This window comes from Bipolaris zeicola (assembly GCF_000523435.1).
Source record: "Bipolaris zeicola 26-R-13 unplaced genomic scaffold scaffold_62, whole genome shotgun sequence".
In the NCBI taxonomy this organism is placed as follows: domain Eukaryota; kingdom Fungi; phylum Ascomycota; class Dothideomycetes; order Pleosporales; family Pleosporaceae; genus Bipolaris; species Bipolaris zeicola.
In genome coordinates, this window is record NW_006912111.1 from 51,559 (window position 1) to 65,082 (window position 13,524).

At 48.6% G+C, this 13,524-nt stretch overlaps 7 protein-coding genes across 7 annotated transcripts; 3 read left to right on the forward strand and 4 right to left on the reverse strand.

Annotated features, from left to right (window-relative positions):
- Positions 1-30: 30 nt before the first annotated feature.
- COCCADRAFT_4537 (uncharacterized protein) lies at positions 31-814 on the reverse strand (the record flags this gene model as incomplete). The annotated part of the gene is made up of 5 exons (XM_007713477.1): positions 31-323; positions 385-492; positions 557-634; positions 692-731; positions 809-814. 5 exons carry the CDS (start codon positions 812-814, stop codon positions 31-33), a joined length of 525 nt encoding a protein of 174 aa, XP_007711667.1.
- Positions 815-3,049: 2,235 nt separating this feature from the next.
- Positions 3,050-3,382, forward strand: COCCADRAFT_94520 (uncharacterized protein; the record flags this gene model as incomplete). The annotated part of the gene is made up of 1 exon (XM_007713509.1): positions 3,050-3,382. A coding segment is annotated over one exon (333 nt), but the record flags the coding sequence as incomplete, so codon positions are not given.
- A 500-nt stretch (positions 3,383-3,882) lies between these two features.
- Positions 3,883-5,605, reverse strand: COCCADRAFT_94570 (uncharacterized protein; the record flags this gene model as incomplete). The annotated part of the gene is made up of 4 exons (XM_007713510.1): positions 3,883-4,045; positions 4,112-5,152; positions 5,207-5,327; positions 5,389-5,605. The coding sequence occupies 4 exons, from the start codon at positions 5,603-5,605 to the stop codon at positions 3,883-3,885; spliced, it is 1,542 nt and encodes a 513-aa protein (XP_007711700.1).
- A 785-nt stretch (positions 5,606-6,390) lies between these two features.
- On the reverse strand, positions 6,391-6,979 carry COCCADRAFT_94512 (uncharacterized protein; the record flags this gene model as incomplete). Its single annotated transcript, XM_007713511.1, has 2 exons — positions 6,391-6,627; positions 6,734-6,979. The coding sequence occupies 2 exons, from the start codon at positions 6,977-6,979 to the stop codon at positions 6,391-6,393; spliced, it is 483 nt and encodes a 160-aa protein (XP_007711701.1).
- Positions 6,980-7,274: 295 nt separating this feature from the next.
- Positions 7,275-8,087, reverse strand: COCCADRAFT_4540 (uncharacterized protein; the record flags this gene model as incomplete). The annotated part of the gene is made up of 1 exon (XM_007713478.1): positions 7,275-8,087. One exon carries the CDS (start codon positions 8,085-8,087, stop codon positions 7,275-7,277), a length of 813 nt encoding a protein of 270 aa, XP_007711668.1.
- A 1,615-nt stretch (positions 8,088-9,702) lies between these two features.
- COCCADRAFT_4541 (uncharacterized protein) lies at positions 9,703-11,541 on the forward strand (the record flags this gene model as incomplete). Its single annotated transcript, XM_007713479.1, has 1 exon — positions 9,703-11,541. One exon carries the CDS (start codon positions 9,703-9,705, stop codon positions 11,539-11,541), a length of 1,839 nt encoding a protein of 612 aa, XP_007711669.1.
- Positions 11,542-11,948: 407 nt separating this feature from the next.
- Positions 11,949-13,203, forward strand: COCCADRAFT_36261 (uncharacterized protein; the record flags this gene model as incomplete). Its single annotated transcript, XM_007713512.1, has 3 exons — positions 11,949-12,002; positions 12,115-12,584; positions 12,633-13,203. 3 exons carry the CDS (start codon positions 11,949-11,951, stop codon positions 13,201-13,203), a joined length of 1,095 nt encoding a protein of 364 aa, XP_007711702.1.
- Between the last annotated feature and the right edge of the window lie 321 nt (positions 13,204-13,524).

Genomic DNA, 13,524 nt, shown 5'->3' on the forward strand with positions numbered 1-13,524 from the left:
ACTTTTCATAGGCCGTTTAGTGCTAAGCATTTACCTAGCCTTCCTCTTGTCTGCCTCAGCATTCTTGAATGGGAACCCACTCGTCCTCTTATCCGCACCAGTCTTCCTGCTGATCCTGCCGTTGCTACTAGCGAACAAGATGCACCACAGCGCGATCGTGGCCAGGAAACCAGAACCAAGTGTACCCAGGCTAAAAGACATGACTCCAGTCTTGGTCCACATGGCGTATCCATAAAAGGCATAAGCGGCGTGGAACATGGCGGTTATGGTAAGGGTTGGCAGTGCGTATGGTGCTTTTGGATCCTCGGCTTGGGTTGTTGCGCCTGTAGCAAGTTAGATGAGGTTCATACAGTAATCACATATGAGGCCTGGAGAGGGACGTACCTTCTGAGAGACGACTTGATAACGGCACAGAGCCTGTGAGGAGCACCGTAAGAATTCCCAACGCTATCAGCGTGAGGCCGAGCGAACGGCTGAAGTAGACTTCCAGAGCTATTTCGTGTTATTAGTGAATGTACTTTTTCTGAAATATAAAGCGAACTAAGAGATCACATACTCGTCGCTTCGCGAACCTCTGGTGACAGCAATGCTACGATCATTGTGGGGGAGGTAATGAGAGGCACGGATTGCGTCACTATTTTTCACGTTAGCAAACTTGTCGTCGCCTGAAAAGACACGATTGAGAACATACTGAGCCATGCAGCGGTGCCGTAGGAGTAGAAGTAGTAGACCTGTTCATCCTCGTCAGCTTTTGCTCGTCTGGTGGAGTCTTCGTTAAGCCCATGCTGTAGCTTATAGCGGTACGTACATCCATGATGACTGAGGTTTTATGAACACAATCAAGTCTGGTAATTTGTGCTGGGTTACTGTAAGGATCTGGGGAGGAATCTTGGAATATTTCAGTTGTTATAAGGAAGAAGGAGGGTTGACGCGGGTTGTGAAGATGTAATGTGCCTGGCGGGATCTGCGCCAGCATCCGCGACCAAGTACGTCATTGTTGCACTAGGTTGAGGCCCGCGGCAAGACAAGGCCGACCAGCCCGCAAGTGGGTCGCTCTATGAGACGCGCATTTCCGGTTCGCCATGGCCCAAAGACGGTTCTGTCTACTACATCAGATCAGATGCGTCTGGGCAATGGGATAGTCGGTGCAGATGCATTGGTGTTTGCGCCACGCTTAATGCGCCTGGATATTCGGTGGCTGTGTACTTGGGGGAACTCTAGTGTTCGCCCACATGTGACGTCTTCCACGCCTCTCTCGTATTCCCTTTACTCGTGCATCTGTGTACGTATGCATATCTATATCAGATACGACCTGCTTGCTCTATGACGTACTTCTCTCCAGTCCTCAGTGGTATTACATGACCTCCATTCAAAAAAAACATGTGATTGTGCCGCTGTTCTGGACGTGACTTGTCTGGAACACCTCAGTTGCAACAACAGCCGGTAATCAGCCAACATACCCAGAAAGGAAGTCTACGGCTATAAACCATCGATTACGGCAAACGGCTGTCAGATCCCTAGCCTTGGTACACCATTCCGCTTTCGTGTCTCGAGTCTTTGTTGGCATGCGCCTTTATGCCTGTTACTGCCAGAAGAGGAACAGAAACAGCAAAAGCGTCGATATCTGCGCATCGCGCTACCCGGCAGCCGTCTGCCAACCAGACAGCTGGATACGCGAAAGAATGGGACCTAAGACTGCAAAGGTTGCATCGAGGCCTCGGCCGAGTGGTAGCGAGAGCACTACGAGGCCCGAGATAGCAAAAGAAAACATGGGGTGTGTCTGTGAGAGAGCAAGAAAGCGCGTTGGTACAAGATGGCCGCGGAGCAAATATCCATGTTCTGCTAGCAGCCACAGACATTCACAGACATGGATCCGAGCAACAGCTTATAAACCCATTTGCAAACCTGAAAAGGAGAAATTAATATCCCCTTTTATACTGTGGCTTGAGGCTAGCTGCGCATCCAAAACCTGACCTGTCCATATCCAAGTTGCGGTTCAAACTCCGCATATTGAGGGACCCCCCCACCCTTCCTCGTAAACATGTTTCAAATACCAGAACGGGAAATCCAGCAGATCCGTCGATAGTAGACAGCGGAAAGGAGAATAAATCGTGCACTAGTACAACCATATCGAGTCATGGCCGCTTGGATTAACTTGGAGAGACTGATGCATTATAACTCATCTATCAAGATGCCACGGTGCACATCTAACATTGCTTGTCCGACCCGACCCAAAGGTTCAGTCACGAAGACAGCCAAGACTCTCTTTCATAGGTCTGTTATGTGTGGGTTCAATGGGAACTGTGTTTTGTTTGTGTGCCAGTGCACTGACGTTACTTTTGGTGACCCATATCATCGGTACGAGGAACGTCACGGCGCCAGAGTGCGGTATCTGCGCATACCGCAAGAGGAAGTTTCCGGAAAAGCGTCGAAAGCAGATAATCATTGTGGCTTATAGTTGAACAAGCAAAGTGAATGAGCGTACGCCTTTTATTGGTACGTTCGTGTTTCTGCATGCGTCGCGGAAACCGAGACACTGGTTGATAAAGAGGAAGGCAGAAGAGTCGTGTCAAAACGTATTTGGATGGGGGGGGGCAGGAGACACCCGGCTACGTTTTCTCTTGTTCTCTGTCTCTGGGAAATAAGGTTATAAAGTTCAAGTGTGAGATACTGCGCGAATACGATGAAAGTTGCTGCGCTAATACATTCAGAGGAACATGTGCACGAGTCAACCAGTTCCAACAGGTATCATCTCATCAACGCCTCGTTCGAAACAGACACATATCCCTGCTCTACCTCTAAGTGACATATCGTGTATAGTATGCCAACATAATGTAGACCTAAGCTTCGTCTTTGCACCAGCATACAACTTTCGCACCTATCTATTTAACTTCCTACCATTAATTTCTTCAGCATAGCCACACGCACCCAAACCCTCGGGATTCAAAACCATGTTAACTGAAATAAACAACATGCACTAATATCGCGCACCCAGCCCTCAGCTCATGCAGTTCCTTTCGTAGTGTCCCCTTACATCCTGTATATTTCTCTATATCAGCCCTTGCTCCCTAAATTCACAGTAAAGGTAATACCTAAGCCACCATGTTTAAACATGAGAGCTGCAGCTTTATCAAAAAGAAAAAGAAAAAAAACTGCCTCGTTGTGTATATTAGCCAGCGAAAGCCACGGACTCAGAAATACATGTTTGTATCACACGTGTTGTGGGAATAGTAAATTGTACACAAGAAGCAGATCCAGCAGACTTTCCATGTACTTTCAGAAGAACATCTTCAATCCCAATCACGTCTTCTTCTTCTTCTTCTCCTCCGCCATCACTACAAGGGGGAAACTCTCTCTAGTCGGACCGGTATTACCTCCTTAACCTCTATCCAGACCCAAGCTAGTTAGCGTTGGAAATCAACATCGGATGAGGTGAAATATAGGATTTCAAGATCCTTTAGCATAATGAAATAGTTTGTTGATGTATTGATGATGAGACCCCGTTCAACGTGCACTAGTAAGGATATTTTTGCCAAAGCTACCGTGTACGTGGATGAATAAGAAAGTAAACCACCCGGATCTATTGTAGGTTCTTTGAAAAGTTTTTTCCAACGGCTATATGCCATCACTGGTTTCAAACACCATGGTATTTATGCAAGTATCTTGGAGGTGTCGAGCTGATTCGTCCGGCCAAGCCTAGAATAGCCATTTATTATCACCACAAGAGAACAAAACGCGAAACAAAGATCTTTGAAATGAGAAACTCAACATAAAGATTTATTTGAGCGCAAATAAAGGAAACGCCTCAAAATATGGCTAAACCGCCTCGGTGGCATTCATTGTTATACACATACTATTGGCTAGATACGCTAAGCTGAGTAACTAGTCAATCTTCACCCGAATACCCCTATTATGCTTGGTCATAGGAATAAACATATCGTGGTCGTAAAGAACATCTTCCTCGGTCGTATCCCACAGGCGCATATGTGGCAGCACACGCAGAACCAACGCCGTCAGACTCAGGTGAAGTTCACAAAGAGCAAGACTAGCCATTATGTTAGCAACAATATTCCCAAAGTTCATTTAGAAAAAAAAACAGGAGTATACTTACTTCATGCCTACGCAGGCACGGCTACCTCTGGAGAAAGATAACATGCTGCGCTCAACCTCTTTCCTTCGCTGGTTCTTCTCGTCTAGCCAGCGCTCGGGGGAAAATTCAAAGGAGTTCGGGAAGGTGCGTTCGTTGTGGTGTGTGATGAATGATGACATGCCGATAGCGTAACCTTTGGGAAGAACGTATTGGACCTTCTTCTTGTTCCATTCGCCGCGGTAAAGTAGGTTTTCCTCCGTTGGTACGCGAGCAGTGCGGCTAGATACACCGTATGAAAGTCGGAGTCCCTCCTGGATAACCGCGCCTAGATATGGCAGAGTCTCAAGAACAGTCCACGAGGGCAAGTTTGTTGCGTCATCAACGACAGTTTTCAGTTCTTCTGTCAATTTTGCTAGAATTTCTGGCTTGCTCAAAAGATGGTAGGTTATTACACCCAGAGCCCAACTTGTAGTCTCTGTTCCAGCACCCACAATGGCTTCTGCCTCGTCAGCGATCCAGCGGAACCGATTCTTTTCTTCGTGTGTGTCTGATTGCAAGAGGGAGGCGAAGACAGTCGGTCGCTCATAAGTGATGCCAGCGTCCAGGTCTTCTTGTGCCTTGCGAACCTTCCAAGGCATATCAATCTGTAGCGTTTTGACCATGAGAGCAATATCGCTAGGAAGGTAGTCAATGAAGGTAGTCGCAAGTACGGCACTCTTTTTGGTCCATGGGAAGAAGCGGAAGACGAATACTGGTCGAAGGACAGATGCAGTTGGCGCGCGGAAATTTGGATACCATCCCTTTTGATTGAGGAGACCAAAACCTTCGCCAAAGCTGTAGGACGAGATGGCGTCTGTGGTGAAACAACTGTATGCCATGGTAATATCGAGTACTTCGTCATCTCCTGATTGTGCAAGAAGCTTATTGCACAACTTTTGGACCAATGCGTGAAGCTCAGGCTCGAGGCGTGCAATCATCGACCGTGAGAAGAACTTGGCCACTGGGATACGGCGAAGTCGGTGGAGGTCATGGTCAATAGTGCCGAATCCTGCTTCACCAATACTGAAAGATTGTAAGCTGAGCTAATCATTTTCCATGAATTCAGAACCAGCTTACGCAGAGCCGTTGATTTGGTGAACTGGCTTGTCACGCTTTCGTCCACCTACGGCATAAATCTCATCGGCGAAGCTGACATCGTCGCAATGAATTTCGTTCGGGTTGATGCGGACGAGGGGGCCTTGTACACAAGCCTATAGTCAGTCTTTACTCTCGCATGCAGCGATTCATTGCATCCTTACCATATACCTTGTGCATTCGAGCAATCTCTTTCGTGTAGCAACCGAACTTGATAACATCATAGTAGAACTCCGGAAGGTATGTTGCTGCAGCCAGTCTTGGACCCGGAATGTGGCTCAGCGGATGCAATGGCGAAATGTTGTACAAAGCCTGTAGGGTTTTCAACAGGAGCCATAGTCCTAAGAGTACTGAGCCATAGAATGCTGCAAGGTACAGCATTCCTGGCGGTGCTTGACCATCCGACGAGCCCATGTTGCAGGATGCAGTGAGCAGAGAGTTGTCCTTTTGTCTTTGAAATACATTTTACGGACGTAGTGTCCTTGGTAGACTGAATTAGCGCGACTAGCAATTCGTGCAGGGTTTGAAGTGGCTCTGCGATAAAACCTGCGTGTTCAAGTGGGGTGGAGGTCACTTTGTCTGCTGCACGCCTTATTCTGGCGGACATTGCCCGGGATTGGGAAGCTACACGGAACTACGGGGCTCAAAATAGACACTATGGCCGAAGAGTTGATATGGCTTGGCGCAAAGGAGTTTGCTCGCAACGAATGGCAAGTGAGCTTCAGCGAGTCAGTCCGGCGACGAGGGTTGCGCTAAACCAAGTCATCGCACGTAGGAATACAAGCAAGTAATGACATATCCCGTGATTGGCCTGCCGTACGCTTAACAAAGGCCTAGATGACATTAGCACACTGTAAGGACATTTTGGACCCTAAAGCGAGGCCGGACAAGAGACACGTGCTGTCGAGTGGAGCGTGGTCAAGCACCGTGCCGGTACAAGGATTCCCTTGATACAAAGCTGACAATTCCTAGAGGGTAGTGACATGTTGTCAGACTAGAATCATGAAGAGAATGCCAAATTCCATCTCATCTCTATCGTTTTGTTCATGTTCTTCATTGTAAATCTGAGCGAAGCAATGTTCGTGTCTATAGCTGCCAGCGCTTCTTGACATACTGTGCCAAAGCTTATTGTAGTCATACTCTAGACTCTTCCCGGTAGTCATGTTCTACCTGGCCCTGGATAGAACCAATTTGCTCCTTGCCGCCAGCATAATCCAACCTCCAATGAGGCACAGCCCGCCAATTGGTGTAACGGGTCCTACCGACTTGTATTTCTTCGCATCCCAAACGAGCAGATATATGCTACCCGAAAACATGGCCATGCCCGCCGTGAAGAGACTCATGGCGAGTTTGTTCGCCGGCGCAACGGCAGCGGTAAGTGTCAGAACAACTGAGTGCATGAGCTGTTTGCATTGTGCATTAGCGGGGTTCTGGGGCTCAACAAGGACTCAAGTGGCGAAGCGGAAGAGACTGTAGAGGTCGTGACAGCCAAGATAGTAAAATGTATACCTGATAGTGAGCGGCATTACCCCAACTGGCAATCTTGGCTGGATCAGAGATGCGCTGCTTCAACGCATGAGCCCCAAAAGCACCGAGCGCGACGCTCGAAGCACCGAATAGTGTGCCAATTGTCCAGAATGGCGACGTGGAGCTATAGGTCGTTCCATATGAAGAGTACGGTGGACCGTAAACCGCTTCGGGCTGCGATCGCGACTTGCGCGAGGATGAGGATGACGATTTCTTGGAGGACGACATGGCAATGGTTGGTAAGAGAGTGATCTGGTGGTCAAGGTGGGATGTGAGGGTCAAGGCTGAAGCCGCGGTTTGCGGAGCCTCGGAGGTATGTGTTGTCTGATTGGTCTGTGCACATGAATATCGAGAAAAAAAGGCATTCCAGTTCTAGAATATTTGTATTTGGTGGTATCATAGATGCTGAGAAATGCATCTTGCTGTTTTCAACGCCATAACTCCGTCTTAATGCAATTGTGGTCTCGGAACCCACAAGCCATGCAACCACGCCAATGCGCCGCCCAATACTGCCCAGGGCGCCTCAATCAGACTCTGAATCAACCGCTATGACATCTCCGTTGGTCTGATCTCTCCGCTGCTGTGTCCTCGCTGCGTCTGTTGTAGTCTTCTTGTTTCCTCTTCCCGCCTTCTGTGCCGCCTTTGCCGCCTTCTCCTCCTCTTGAGAAAGTAGAGAACCATCAACACGCAGGAAACCCTTTCCCTTTCCTTTACCATCCATTCTGCCATCAATGTTGCGTATCCTGACCCGCAGTTCACCCTCCACCTTCTTCCCCTTGCCGTTCACCCACCAGCCGCCTTCATCTGACAGTTTGTCGTCCCAGCCTTTCTTCACTTTGCCTGATTCGTTCTGGTGCCATGACCAGTCTGCAGGCATGTTTTCCTTGAGGATGCTGACGGGGAAAGTGTTGAGATGTGCGAGTGTGATATGCGTTTTCGCATGATCGGTAATATGGGCCTGTAGGTATGCATTCTGAACCGGACGCCATACGAGGAACGAGGCAGTTGCCCAGAGGAAGGGTGCAGCGTATTCATCGACGTGTTTTAAAAGCAAAGGCTCGGCGTGAGAATCATTGTTGCGTTCCGAGTCGTTCTGCGCACGTTTCGAATGCGACTTGGTGGCAGATGCGGTCGGAGGCGTGCTGCTCAATTCAACATCCTCATATGCGAGCACTACACCATTTGCGGGCGGGAAGTAGGTGAGGAGCAATGGTGATAATACAGTCGCGCATACTGCTGAGAAGGGATCCGAAAGGCATGAAGGCGGGATAGAGACGTATTGCGAGATACGCTCAGTGTGAAACAAAGATACATCCTCGCTCGGTACAGGCGCCATAACTGGAGAATGAAAAAGGGTATAGGTTGTGTAATGTGGTTTGCGATCGCGTTGTCGCAAAAGTGCTGAGCTCGAAAAAAGTTGGAGATCGGCGTCTGCAGATACCGATTTGTGGGGGTCGCGCTAATATCTGAAGAGGTTAGTCTGTGTTTCCAATGGTCAAGTGCACGCCAGAAGGAATATGAAGTCTAAACCAGAAGATGCTTCTTGAAGGCATCTGCATAGTTGGATTTCCTACGTTGAGGTTAGCTAGTTTTACCCGTTTCAATAACTACTGAATGCTCGGTCCCTCGCCAAGCTAACACGTTGGTCAGTTATCTCCCATGCTCTGCTGGCGATTTGAGGACTTAGATAAAAAGAGATAGTACTGTGTCCACAATGGTCTGTTTACCCGAGTTTTAGTGCACATTGTTCTCGATAGACATGCCCTTAGTTTGCAAGCAAATATATTTTGGTACCAATATAAACAAAATTTCCAAGGATATTTCAAAAGGACTTGTTGTTATGCAGCCGAGCTATCATGTACCTAATATATGGGGCCTTTCGTAGAACCGATAAAAAAGCTAATGAATATACAAATAACGGTAAATCTACCGGATCGTTGGTCTTGTCCGGCTGCGACCGACGTAATACCAGTTGATGCTGCATGTTGCGCATCTACGTGTGTTCCACAGTGGATACACTTTGGCGCAAATACTCTCGCCATACTGTCACTCTGAAAAGTGCATCCTAATGCTAGCCAAGATAGACTTAAGCTACAAAATGATAGTTACAACTCTGCGTGTAAGTGAGCAAGTCCAAGTTTGTTTGGCTATTAACGCCCCACTGGAAATGTAACAGATTAGGTTTAGCCTGTCGATAGAAGCTTTTGAGAGCCCAAACACCTGCTGAGTACGTACACTGGAATGCAAAGTAGGCAGCCAGACAATCTGCTTTTGGATTACGCTCAGGTCCTGGTAAATATATGTCTATGAGTTTCCAAGGAAACATAGGCAAATATGCTTCACTAACGAAATTCTTGTCTCTCAGGACAGTTGGCGGCAATGCTGATGTAATGTTTGATGGGTCAACAAGGGACGCGCGCTTTCAGGCGAGCAAGAAAGCGGGTCTTGGCATTTACTACTGCCTACGCTAAACAACTCACACCGACCCTTGTCCACTCTTCATCTCCACCACGCTGCTGGCATTTCTGCAGCCTTGGCTTCTTGGTTTTGAATGTTGATCGTTTCGTCGACTTGAGTAAGACATGCCCTCCACCCGCGAACCCCCTTTCTCATAGCAACCAATACAACCCGTCGCTTTGAAACCAAAACTCGGTGAGATGGCTGGAGTTGGATGTCTCACTTCTCCTTGCTGGCCTAGTCGAGGACAAAGTGGAAAACAATATACACGGCCTGCGCGAATCTTCGCTTCCCTGCAGGAGCAACCGCGGAACGTGCTATCTCAAACAAACAACCCAGCTTCGTGAGGTCATTCAAACTCAGCGAACCGACGTTTTACACATCCATTTACATTCACATCTCTTGCATACAACTCGGTTGGGCTTTAAATCTGCGCAGTTCTTGGCTCGATCTTCATCCGACCATAACCTTCTAGGATACTAACGCCGGCCAGAATGGATCCTTTTAGGTATCGTAAAGCTTATGAAGCGATGCTCCATACAACCCAGCTCATTGAGGATCGATTGAGGCAAGATTTTGAGCCTGAGGAAGAAGCGACAGCCCAGAATGATGTACCAAAAGCTGCTTTTCTGGGACCAGACCCGGATAGCATGGATTGGACACCCACAGAGTCAGTCACTCCACCTCCGGAATGTGGACCGCCTCCAGCTTTGTCGAAGAAACTGCGACACCTTCTCCCTGGTGGCGGTGATGGCGATCTGCAGGCTGAAGACACGGGCGAAAACGCGGTGCTCCTTCACAAAATGAAAGAGGGCAAGATCATGGACGAATGCATCGACAAGCTAGTCAATGATCTACCCGATGTCTTGAGTTATCAAAAATCGCTGTCCTTTACTCCTTCGACAATCGAGGTTCCCAAGGACTTTGGCCTCCAGCTGAGCATTTCAATCAACCACCATCTTGCTCAGATAGCCGATCGGAAAGCGTTGGAGAAGTACCGGAGGCTTCTAGGCCATCGTAAGGAAAACTCGAAGAAGAAAGCGGTGAAGCTTGGGTTTGATCCAGTTGATTTGATCAAAAAGCAAGCCGTGGCCTTTGGGGAGAACGGACCTCCACCGGTGTGCACGCTTGACAATGACATCCACCCAATCTTTCGTTTGGAAAACTGGCATGGCTGTCCGGATGGGATTTATGAGGTGATGAAACCAGCCTTACAGCTTGCCACGTTGCTGGTAACCTCTCGGGCAACAGCTCACTTTTGGCATACCCTCGTTTTTGGGAAGCGGGAGCGCTGTCAAGAAACTTCAGCAATGTATGGCCAGCCATGCTTTCGTATCAAGGAAGACGTAACATGGTCTGAAGAGCGCGGAGCAACATTCAAAAACTTCCTGGATAACCAAATCGACACGCTGCACTTCTACTTCCATCACGACCCTTTACCGCCAGAGACTGCATACGCGTCAATGGGGTTAGTAAAAGACTATAAGAATGGTTTGATGCGAAAAATCAACCACAAGTGTCATACCAGCCGGATCTGCTTGCATTCAGACTTTTACACCACTGCAAAAAAGCTCAGCCTGCTACGATATCGCGAGCCAGCCATGGTATTGCGATACAACATGTTTTTGGCTACATGCCTGGCACATGAAGTAGCTCATTTCTGCGAGGTTTCTGGGCCACATCACGACCACCCTCTACTTTCTGAGCCAGAAGTTTTCTTTGGCGACAACATGTGGACAGAAAGTGGAATCTCCTTTGAACTGAAAATCTTTGGTGGTCGCATACACCCTTTATCCAGCCGAATCGACTGTAAATTTGGACTGGCTTGCCTGGACTATCCGCTCAAAGAGCTCTACGACAAGGATGACAATGTCTTGTACGCTTTACCAATGGAATACATTCTCAAGCTCCAACAAAAGGAGACTTGGGAACAGGACTTCAGCAAGACTGGCGATGATGTTTTCTTCGTTCCTCGCACTGGTGGCAGATCAATAGAGATTAACGGGACCAATCTCATGATTTGGGAAGACGAGAACGATGCAGATATTTCAGATCACATCGATAATGAAGATACAGAATGGATGCGCATGGATGATGGTTCCATCGCAAGGAACCCGAAAGCTAGCAATCGCAAGTCACAGCGTCAGCCCGTGGTACCCCGATGGAATCCGTATAGCAATCAGAAACGGAAGAATGTTGTTGAAGTAAACGCACCTTGTGTTTCCAAGGAGGTGGTTGAGATTAGAGACGAGGAAGAGAAATCACCTACAGGTTTAGAAGTTCCGGAAGATGTAGAAGGTGGAAAAGGCGGCTCGGACCAGGACATGATTTGAAGTCAGGCTTTTTTGTCGTACTGGAGTACACTGGGGCGTAACGAACAAACGGGAGGAATCATTGCACTCATAATCATCAGTTGGATACCATTGCATCTATGGGGGCGCTGTTGTCTTAAATCTTGAACTGTTATTAGCTCTTTTTACATCTTCATGAAGATATACCACGTGATTCTGTAGAAACTATCGAGCAGAGCCTTAAACCATGCTCTGTCCCCTTTCATGGGTATCTAGAGGGGATGAGGAAGGACGGGCTTGACCATTTTAGAGCTAGCGCTGTGTTCGCTTAGGTTGCAGCGTGAATCTTGGCAGAGTCACTGAGTCCGAATTCTGCTTCCTGACACGACGGACGCCCAACGTTAGCATTCTCGCCGAGTCTTCCCACGACGTATACCTCCGACTTCACGATGGCGGACACTCAGAAGGATGTGCTGTTCAAGACAGTACAGATCGATGCTTTGGTACGTTGGAAAAGCGCAGAGACAGCACCCCACTGTGCGCCCCGCTATTGTGCCATCAAGATGCTTTTCTCAAGTGCGCTGCAAGAATGAGAGGCTGACGTTTGGCCTTCAGGTTGCGATTAAGATTGCCACTGCTAGCGGCAAGTCGTTCCCTTCGATTGCGACTGGCAGCATAGTCGGTATGGAGAAGAACAATGTCTTGGAGATCACAAACTCTTTCCCTTTCCCCGACGTCTCTCCCGCACAGGCCGATGGACAGAATGAGACCGCCGCAAACCTTGCCGCAGCCGCCCCTCGCGCGAAGCAGAACATTGCCTACAGCAACGAGATGATCAAGTTTCTTCGTGAAGTCAATGTGGATGCGAACAACGTGGGCTGGTATACCAGCACAAGCATGGGCAACTTTGTCAACCTGAACACAATCGAGAACCAATACTTCTACCAGAGCCAGCCAAACGAGAGAACTGTTGCCTTGGTCTACGATGTGAGCAGGAGCTCGCAAGGTACCCTGAATCTGCGCGCATATAGGCTCTCGCCCTCGTTTGTTACGGCATACAAGGAGGGCAAGTTCACGACTGAGAGGTATGCATGCACATTCACATAGCCGGAGAGTAATGCTAACAAGTGCAGTCTACAAAAGAGCGGCCTTCGCTACCACGACATCCTAGTCGAGCTTCCAGTTACCATTCACAACTCACACCTCCTCACCTCTCTTCTCCACCAACTGCCATCGAGCGCACCAAAGGAGGAGCTCAAGTTCCCACCCAACCTAGCTGCTCTGCAGCAAGATCCCAACATCCCTCAGCCACCTCTGTTTCCCAACTACGACTCGCTTGACCTCTCAATCGACCCGTTCCTGGAGAAGACGTGCGATCTACTCCTCGAAAGCATTGAGAATCACCATACTGAGATCAACAACTACCAATACTACCAGCGATCTCTCGCTCGTGAGCAGGCCAAGATTACCGCCTGGCAACAAAAGCGCAAAGCAGAGAATGCTGCGCGCACTGCCTCTAAGCAGTCACTCCTCCCAGAAGACGAGTGGCAGAGGCTATTCAAGCTGCCCCAAGAGCCAAGCAGACTAGAGACGCTCCTCAACTCGAGGCAGGTGGAGCAGTACTCAAGGCAGGTAGATGGCTTCACGGCGGGTGTCACGTCCAAGATGTTTGCTGTCAAGAGCAATTTGCTGCCTGGAGAGTAAATGGAGGTGGGTTTGGTTGTGTTTATGATTATGCTTCTCTTCGTCACGGCATGGGCATGGCGTTGCGGGTTAGCGGTTCCTTTGATGGGACTGGGTTTGATCTTTTAGACGAGAGGAAAAGGGCGGATATGCGAAGAGACGTTTGTAGTGTGTGCTTGAGTATCGAGATGACCCAAAGTTGGCGGTGCTGCCAAAGCGTTGAAGCTCAAGCGCTGCCCAGTCAGGCGGCTGAATGCTGTTCTAGGCGTGCAGCTGGACAAAAAGCCACATACAGAGCTGAATCAGACAAAGAAGTAAACAAGATAGTGTCGCGACATAGAC